General features: G+C 43.7%; 1 protein-coding gene across 1 annotated transcript in view; it reads left to right on the forward strand.

The window, feature by feature from the left end:
- The first annotated feature begins 5,105 nt into the window (after positions 1-5,105).
- LOC119409615 (thrombospondin type-1 domain-containing protein 7A) overlaps positions 5,106-10,157 on the forward strand; it is a 351,078-nt gene continuing 346,026 nt past the window's right edge. Inside the window, exon 1 of the mRNA XM_037676515.1 lies at positions 5,106-5,250. Within this exon, the coding sequence (XP_037532443.1) occupies positions 5,106-5,250 (145 nt within the window). The remainder of the gene's footprint in view (positions 5,251-10,157) is intronic.

Consider the following 10,157-nt stretch of genomic DNA (forward strand, 5'->3'; position numbering starts at 1 on the left):
GGCCGCGCTTAGAGCAGCAGCTTCGTGCACTCCGTCCATCTTCCGGACGACTGCATGTACATGTTCTCGTTGTATCTTGGTGCAATGATGATGAAGCTTATTCTGGTTCTGATTTGCATTGCCTTCAAATGTTCCTCAGTTGTAGAAGTATACCCAATGATTACTTACTGAAAGACTCGGACAGAACTATCATTCCTTTGTTTGTGAGTGATGAATATACAGAACTAAAGAACATAAAATAAAATGAAATTTATGTATACCAATGCTCCAAAGGATGGAAAAAAAGTCATGGATTATTATTTTTACTTTCAAATAAGGGAAAAGGACTCGGGATTGAGCCAAATTCTTTTGGTTAATTGAGATTTAAGATCAAATGATCTCATTAGAGAATAGCTATAGCTCTTTATTTATTATTGGAATGAAGTCGAGCTCAAAGCAACATCCTCAAACTTTATTGATCCATTCTGATGAAACTTGACATAATAGTTGAGTCACTAGACTCTAACCAGGCTGGCGAGTCCTTTTTATCTGGCATGTCCAAGTTAAAACTCGATACGACGGTCTGAGCCAGACTTAAAGCCTGTCAGTCACATGTCCTTGAACAGCCGCAGCGTTATCACTCTGTCAGGGGATGAAACTGAAGAACATTAACTCAAATAATTTCACCTCTGTGCTGCTTCCAACCACCTCCGTGGTGGCTCAGTTTCTATTCTTGGTCCGTGCATTCAGCTGACACAGACACTGACGTTGACACCTTTAGATAAATCGTATGGAAGGACAGATCATTAAGAAACCAACCTTTTAACAAGTTGTACTGACGGTGCTGTGAAGTCTCTTACAACAGGTTGGAGTTCAAAAATCAATGTTTAAGGCAGATCTCATAGGCAGGAAAAATGACGCTATAGCATTCTTTAATTCTTGAAAGAATGCGCAGCCCCCTCCCCATTGTATGCCAAAGTTTTAACCAAAGATTTCAGGTTTATTAATGGGTGCTGCTTTCCTTTTCTGCACCAGTGCATGCTGGTTGCAGAAGTTATTCCAAGTGGAATTCACCACTCTTTCTTCCACCTGCTTGCGGTACCACTTCACTTCAAAATGGCTTCTGTGGAACAGGTCTCGGGCTACAGAGGAGTCCAGTCGGGCACAGGGTGATGACTGACTGTCGTGGAAAAAAGAGATTCCCAAAACAACCAGGTGTCCGCTTCATCATATTTATTGACAAAGCTTTGGAGAAGAGCCAGCAATCACAGATCAGTGCATTTACAATTTCACTCTTATCGATGCTTTCACCTGTCTGAGGCGCCCGTTCTGACTTCCTGAACAGAAAAAGTTTTGTAGAACTCCCATTCTTATCCGAACCCAGCTGCAGTCAGAAGCAGACGGGGATCTAGAAGGCAGCAGCTCCCAAGGGTTCTCTAAGAAAGATGCCTCTAATCGTATCAGTCACCTTGAGGATAATGCAATCATCTTTTACTGTCACATTAAGACTGATTATTACAAAGAGTAAGGATCATGGAACATTTTAATATAATTCACAACAACAAATAAAAGCAGTAAAAGTTATGGAGCATGGTGAGTGTGAATAATTCACATTCTCTGGACAAGTGACGGCAGGAATCAAAGTATGTGAAAGTAAAAGTGACCCAACTAAAAGATGGAAAACGACTACAAAACAGGTAATACATGTAAAAAAATGAGTTGATCATGAGAGCAGGTTGAAATGATTCTTTAGACCAGCGCTTCTCAAACATTTTATGTCCCCCCCCCCCCCCCCCCCCTCCCACAACTGTAAATAGAATCATTTGTCTAAAGTTATGTTGCACTGTGGGATAAAATGCACCCTCTATCATCTTATTTAACTTTATTGTTTAATATTCGCTAATGTGACTTTCTTTCATTCAATGTGTCATTTTTCAAGAGTTGTTTTATAAACCTGAAAAACAAAGGCACTTGTAGCACTAGCCATTAGCCTAGCATGCATGAAGACTTCTGCCCTTTTCATCATCCTCTGTGCTCTGACTGATGTCGCTCATTATAAGGTACTAATTATTGGAAACCATATTTAAAATGACTATAATATCTATTTAAATAAGTGGACGTAAGACGTTTCCATCCCAGCCCAAGCTGCATGTTTGGATGTCTCCATCACTTCTGGCTTGTTCTGGAAACCTAAATGCATCATCGGCGGTCAGTGAGGTTTGTTGTGTATGGCTTTGAATTTTGTTTTTGTTGCTATTTAAGTGCTCCAGTTTTCTTTTACAAGTTAATAGTTTTCTATTATCGTGGATTTGTTCGATTAGTTTCAGCCCACACATCCCCGCCTGCCCTTAGTTTTCTGGTTGCCGCTCCCGCACGGTTTGCTCGTCCTTGGTTCCCTCATCTGCTGCCTGTTTTGATCATTGACGGATCATTCTCAGGTTTTTTTTTGTCCCGTGTTTGCACCTCGTTCTGATTGTTCTTGGACTTCTGCTTTACAAACAGTTCTGATCCACGTTATTTTCTATGTTCTCTCCCATTCAGCTGGTTTTTAAACTTGCTCTTTCTCACCTCGTAGATTCTAATTGGGTCTTTCCCTTCACCATGTTTCATGATAAAATGCTCATTAGTTCTCCAAAGGTTGTTTATTCTATGGTCCCTAATTGTTCCCACCCGTTACACGGTTTACCTCCGTATGAATTATGTCTGTTAAAATCTGCAGAGCTCAGAACATTTTCTTTAGAGAGCTACAGGGAGTTTAGAAAATTATAACGTGGTCTTGCAGTCTTTCATTGACGTTTAAAGTAAAGTAAAGTGCTATGTGTTATCACTGTATGTTCTTATTATTAACCCATTGCACCTGGGGTACACCCAGGTCCCCCTGCTGAATGGAGGAAGGGGGGCAATAATGTTTTAGCTGTGTCTGTATTTGTCTGTTAGCAAAATATTTCATAATCCACTGGCAGATTTGAATGAAACTTTCAGAAAGTAATCATTAAATTTACATTGGATCAACTTTTGGAGTCGAGCCATTTAAAGAAGGTCAGTGTTGTGTGACACCCCCGTTTGGTCTTCTGTCCTACCAGAGGGCAACGGTGATGGTGGAGCAATATTTTTCATATTCACAAGTCTGTAAAACTAAAGCCTTAGCTTTTCATGAAGAAATGCATATCACCCACAACATTTTATCACAGACTTTTAGACTACAGTCCTCTTAAATTGAGAAGTAATTATTGAGTTGTTGCCATTTTGGTCAAACTTTGTAAATGGCATGTGCGATATAAACAGATTTCATGTCAAGTTTTAGCAAATTATCTGTAAAACGGACTGAGTTTGATCTATTTCTAAGATCAGCGGTGACCGTTTGTGTCGGGTTGGCTCCAGAATTTGATCACTTGGAGAGACATCCAAAGATTCACTCCTGAAGTTTCGTTAAAATCCGTCCTGTAGCTCATGGAACAATTTTAACAAGCAGACAAAGTTGACTCCACATAGTTATTAGCAAAAGTTTGAACAACGAGAACGTCGCTGGATCAAATTTGAGCCAGGGGCCTTTCTGGGTGGAGTTTGCATGTTCTCTCCGTGCATGCGTGGGTTTTCTCCAGTTTCCTCCCACAGACCAAAAACATGCATGTTGGACTGACTGGTAACTCTGAATTGTCCCTAGGTGAGAGAGTGAATGGTTGTTTGTTTGTCTTGTTTGTCTCTGTGTCCCTGTGATGGACTGGAGACCAGTCCAGGTGTCCCTGTGATGGACTGGAGACCAGTCCAGGTGTCCCTGTGATGGACTGGAGACCTGTCCAGGTGTCCCTGTGATGGACTGGAGACCAGTCCAGGTGTCCCTGTGATGGACTGGAGACCTGTCCACGTGTCCCTGTGATGGACTGGAGACCTGTCCAGGCGTGCCCGCCTCTTGTACAGTGATGGCTGGGCATGGACACCAGTGACCCTCACGATCTGTAAAGGTGGATAAAGATAACGGTTTCAAAATCAAACAAACGTTTCACTCTAGATGTTTGGTAGTTATGATGGTGAAATAACAATTTGCTGAAGAAAAATCTCAATTGTTGGAAATCCTTCAATTAAAACTGTTAATCTAAGATTAACGGTTGGGTTAGAGGCAGATTGTCCATCCTGTTTGAATAACCAATGAATGAACAGCCAATTATGAAAATGAATCATTCTAACTGTTGGTTCATAATAAAATATTTAATTGAAATATTACTCTAAATCCTCATTATCACCTTTTCTGTTCCATCATTTTCCCATTCACACCCTCTTCACACAAGCAGAATACCCCCCCCCCTCCTCCTTGCTTCCTTCGTCCCCTCCCCTGCCATCGTTCTGCGTTAAGCCCAGCTCGTCTCTCTGCCTCCGGATCCTTTGCAGGAACTCCTCAGACCAGCGTTGAGTCCTGCTGGTCTCCAGGCGCTCGCACAAACACTGCATGTGGGAAAACCAGTGTGAGAGGAGGAGGAGGAGGAGGAGGAGGAGGAGGAGGAGGAGTGGGAGCAGCCATCCTCATGTGATGGAGATTAAATGTGAGAATTAAAAAGTACGGAGTGAGCGTGCTTGAGAGAAAAACAAAGGAAACATGAGGAGGAGAGATGATGGAAGATGAGAGGAGGAGAGGAAAATAGCCAAAAGGTAGGAGTAGGAATAGCAGGGAGCTCAGGGAGTGAGCGAATAGGAGAGGAAGTGAGAGAGTGAGAGGGAAGTGAGGGAGGGAGGCGAAGCACACTGCAGACACTCGTCCGCTGTCACTGCTCCGCAGCCAGAGGACGGAGGCAGCAACGGTGGAAGCGGATACGATGGAGGAGGACGACCGTACCATCCTTCTGCGGCTCAGTCCCCATCACTGACCGCCTCCCTCTGGGACCATCCGGCCAAGTTGGGAACAAAAGTACCCCCTCTGTCCTTCACAAGAACATAAGTTCTGGACCCCTGAAACTCCTGCAGGACCACCATTCACACCCTTTCCCCTTCCACACACACTCTTCATCACATCCTCTACAACTGAAGCTCGCTGCTCTTCTTGCTTTCTGGACTCGTGTGGTTTGGTTCTTCGTCGTCGTCACCTTTGCTGACCTTTGGAGCTGAGTGGATTTACTTTTGTCCTGTGGTGGACCATGGGGCTGGGGTGGAGGGGTGCAGGAGGGACCCTCAATAAAAGGACAGGGGAGAGCTTTTTGGTGACATTGCTGCTGTTCTGTGGTTTCTGGAAGGCTCACACGCAGGCAGACGATGGGAAGTCTGTCTACTTCTGGGAAACAGGTACTTCTAACCCACTAATTACAGCTAAATCTGAGCCTTTTATTTGCATGCACACTGTCAGTGAGGGCTGGTGATAAAATGCTGTGTGACCTCCCACACTCGCAGGAAGCGGTTTAATAGTTTCAGCTCAAAATGTGCGGAAAATGTCACCGATCTTGTGCTTATTGAAGGGAATGTTTCTGTAGGTTTTCAGATCGTTCTCCTGCACCGACTGACAAAGCTTCCACGTTGTGCGGTTGTCTCATGAATTTGTTACTGGAGTCATTCGGCTCTGTGCAGCCGAACTTCAAAGACAGAAGCACTTGAAAGATGACCCAGAAATGTACAGTAGCGCCGTCTCTTCGTAGCGAGCAGCACGTGGCGTGCAGGGCAGCTGTGATCCATTTTTGAACGGATTATGCTCATCTCGCTGAGTCCCAGGTGATGCACCGTTATCGAATGTTGCTGCTGTGTTCCAGCTTGCAGATGATTGATAGGCGTTTCTTCACAGTGGTGCTCGGTGGCGGAGAATCGGGGCAGTTTAATGTCAGTGAGGCTGGAACTCATGCATGTTCTAGTTAGGTAGGTTTTTGAGTAGTTGCAGCTTTTTATCCTGCTCTGAAGTTACTTTTATCAATGCATTAAGCTGAAATCTGTTTGAAGGCTTTACGAAATGAAGCATTAAACTAATCATGAGCGATTTGGTGCTACTTTTAGTGTTTTTAGTGCCTCAGAGCGATAAATTCAACACATTCTTTACTTCTTGACGAGAGGCAAAACTGTCTCTCTTTGTATCGCTTGCAGAACATTTTTGTGTCTCAACCCTAATTCACCTCCAATCCTCATGTCCCGCCCCGCCTTGCTCAGCATCAGACATATCCCACGTCTCCTCTGTGGTTCTGCATCTTTAAAGAGGATGTAGCTGAGTAAGAAGATTAAAGGAGCGGGGATTTAACAATCCAGGAACGACAGCCCAGGGAACTAAGTTGAGAACGAGGGAGGAAGAGTGAGCAGCACTGCAGGCGGAGAGAAGAAGATGCCTTAACCTACATCTACCCCACCGTGAGGTCATGATGATGATGCTCTCTCCCACACTACACATGCTTCCCACAACTAAAGCTCTAGGCTCTGTGCTTTGAAATGTAATCCAGTGTTGGGGGTTTGTTCACTTCTTCACAAATAAAAGGTAACGCGTTGATTCCAGCCCGGAGTCTTTCGTTCTGTGCTTCTTTGGTTTGACGATCGCCTGCAGAGTTTTAAAATCACATAGGGCAAATTGCTGCTTTGAATCCCGGTGCTTTTCATCAAAATGTGATTATGTTCGTGCCACATTTGCATACTTCCTCTTGCCACTGAAAGCTTGTTTAGGAGGGGAGGGGGAAAACACAAAATGTGATGATGTTTATGCACATTTTGAGAGTGTGCACGGGAGGAAATATTCTCATGGCAAGCAATGCTCTGATGTTTTGCATATTGATGAGTCTAGCTGAAATACAGTCCCTGTCTTCCCAACTGTGGGGAATTGGGCCCACAATGCTTTTTTTATAGCTCTCTGTGAAAATATGATGCATGTGTTGTGGTAGGTGAGACGGGTCGGTTCGGTCTTTTTTATTTTCTGTTTTCTCTGAGAATGCTATTCAAATGAGGCCAATAGAGACAACGACGCTGCAGGGGATTTTATTTTGAAGGAGGTGGTGGTTGGAAAGCTGAAGGGGGAAATGGCAAGAACGATTACAGCAGCCAGGAGGATGAAAGTGGTGGTGATGATGGTGATAATGGCATGCCACAGATCTTCCGGGAGCCTTGAAGAGATCGCTGGGAGTTTGGATTCTCACACGTTCCTCTTCGTGCCACTTCCTCTCAATTGTGCGCCGTCTCTGCTCTTCTTCTGCAGCTGATTGCACAGATTTCCTCTTCCAGCACCATATCTTCTCGATAATGAAACTGAAGAGCCCGATGAAATTTGAAGGAAACCTTTGCTTTCGGCTGCGCTCACACTGTAACACTCGTGATGTCGGTGCATCCAACACAAACTGCTCCGTCCTTGTAGTCAAGAAGTGCCAAAACACGCACGCGTACGTACGCAGCAGGAGAGCTCTTTCCCTCTCCAGGGTAATGTGCATGCTTCATTAGACCCAACTGCTGGAGCAACGAGGTTACCAGGTTTGAGCTGTCAAGACTTCACATGCGCCCGAGGACAAAGCAATTACAGGAGGAGCCGGTGTCATCACGCTCCTTCAACGTGCCACCAAAGTTTGAAACTGTGGCAATGACAGATTTTGATGGATGATTTTTTAATAAACTGCTGATGTGCATCGGCAGGTGTTGTTTCATTTACCAGTTTGATTCCTAATCTGTGTTTTATTAACACCCTTGTAGAAGGAAAGAGCGTAATCCTTCCAGGGATTGGGATTAGCTATCTTTAAGAGATGAGTCACCTCCATCCTCTGATCAAGATGGTCTAATTTCACCTTCCTGTCGCCGTCCATCTCCCTCGTTAGATCACGACTCGGCGCGTGCCTTCCTCAAGTTAAGCCTGATCAGTCACTGCCGACATGAGCGGCTCTTTACGTGGTTAAACATGAAATATTTGTGCGCAGTTTGAAGAAAATTTTAAATCCTGATACGTTTTTCAACGAGCAAAAGTTACATTTTGAGATCGTGTAAGGTTGAAATGTTCATGCAGAGAAAAGCAAAAGTTAATGTTTCACAGGGATTCAGCTGTTGGACACGAGTTGCTCATTTAAACTTGAGAAGAAATGTGTTGATTTTCAGTTGCAGTCTCTCTGAACACCGAGTATTTCTCACAACGTGACCAGCGAACACGTTGAACACGGGGCTGAAAGTCCCACCTATTCCCTCTGCACACTGTTGAGGTGTTTTAAATCGTAGAGTAACTATTTTTTACCTAAAAGTTTTCAGAAAATGAATATTTCAACTATACAGCACAAAAGTAATAACTGAATCCACAAAAGCCAACCCCTGGAACAAACTAAAAAGCTTTGCTTTTGTCTTTTGGTCCTGCGTGCTCGTGTCCCGTTTACATGGACGTGAACTTACACTGAAGGAGGCACTCGTGCTGTTCTGGCTTCAGCTTCCACATTATGTTCCGGTGTCGAGCTATTAAATGTTGAAGTCAGAAAATGGCTGAAACAGTTGCACTGTTTTACATTTGACATTATTTGAAACTATTTTGGGGGAATAATTAATCTTTTCAGCTCATGACTGAAACTTTTTACTAACATGATTGAGACCTGGTTTTAACAAAGATATAATTGGAAATATTAGAATTAGGTTAGAAATATTTCAAGCCTTTATTGTAATTTTGATTATTATGTTACGTTGTTCGTTTGTCATGCAGGTTAACACAAGTTCAGCAGTGCAATGAAAGTTCAGGATGAGAGGAACCAACGTGGCTCGCTCAAAACAAACAAGAACTACTAAAGCAAGTAATAAGATTATAAAATAAAGTAAAAAAAATGAAAAAGAAATAGATTTAGAAGGTCCAAAATAAACATAATAAACAACAACATAGTAGAATATTTTATTTATTTATTATTATTTATTAACCTTTATTTAACCAGGCAAATCCCACTGAGATCACAGATCTGTTTTACAAGTGATCCCGGGCCTGAGGTCAGACTAACATGCATGTTTTTAATCTGTGGGAGGAAACCGGAGTACCCGGAGAAAACCCACGCATGCACGGAGAGAACATGCAAACTCCACCCAGAAAGACCCCGGATCCAACTGGGGATTGAACCCAAGACCTTCTTGCTGTGAGGCAGCAGTGCTAACCACTGAGCCATCGTCCTGCCAAATTATAACGGTGCAGGTAGGATTATGGCTTATAAACGAGGAAAAATTAAACTAATTCAGTCTCCGAAAATGAGAATATTCCACAGACTTTGTCAGTGTGGGCCGGTGTCGAGTCCTGCTGGAAAATGAAACCAACATCTCCATCCAGCTTGTCAGCAGAAGTAAGCATGAAGTCTCTAAAGTGTCCTGCTAGATGCTGCGTGGACCGAGGGCTTCAGAACACCCAGTGGACCAGCACCAACAGAGGACATGGACCCAAAACCATCCCTGACTGGAAACTTCACTCTGGACTGGAACAACATGGATTCTGGACCTCCTCTCTTCCTCCAGACTCTGGGACCTTGATTTATAAATGACATGAACATTTACTTTCATCTGAAAAGAGGACATTGGACCACTGAGAGACAGTCCAAGTCTGTGTCTCCTCAGCAGGTAAGACGCTTCTGATGCCTGTGGTTCAGGAGAGGCTGGACTCGAGGAATGAAACATTTCCAGCTCATGTCCAGGAGTTCATCAGCTGATTAGGGTGGGACACCAGGAGATTATTGTTTTCATCATCTGTAAGCCATAATCATCAAAATTACAAGAAATAAAGGCTTGAAATATTTCACTCTGTAATGAATCTGTCATGAGTTTCACTTTCTGAAACGACTTCTTTGTTTAACATTTTCACGATATTCTATTTTTTTAATGTACCTGTAATTTATCCCCTTTGACCCCGTGTTATAGTCCAGACTGTGAGAAAACCGTTACACCGGTCCTGATATGTTAACTTTGAATTTCAGTTTATGTAGCACAAATATCCAGATGTCTCCTCTTTGTCTTTTTCCTGCAGCTGCATTTCTAACATCCTTCTACCAATATACCCACTGTCCCTCCTCTGGACATGTCCAAACCACTGTCCCTCCTCTGGACATGTCCAAACCACTGTCCCTCCTCTGGACATGTCCAAACCACTGTCCCTCCTCTGGACATGTCCAAACCACTGTCCCTCCTCTGGACATGTCCAAACCACTGTCCCTCCTCTGGACATGTCCAAACCACTGTCCCTCCTCTGGACATGTCCAAACCACTGTCCCTCCTCTGGACACGTCCAAACCACTGTCCCT

The sequence above is a fragment of the Nematolebias whitei genome, chromosome 5 (assembly GCF_014905685.2).
Source record: "Nematolebias whitei isolate Nwh7 chromosome 5, NemWhi1, whole genome shotgun sequence".
Taxonomy (NCBI): domain Eukaryota; kingdom Metazoa; phylum Chordata; class Actinopteri; order Cyprinodontiformes; family Rivulidae; genus Nematolebias; species Nematolebias whitei.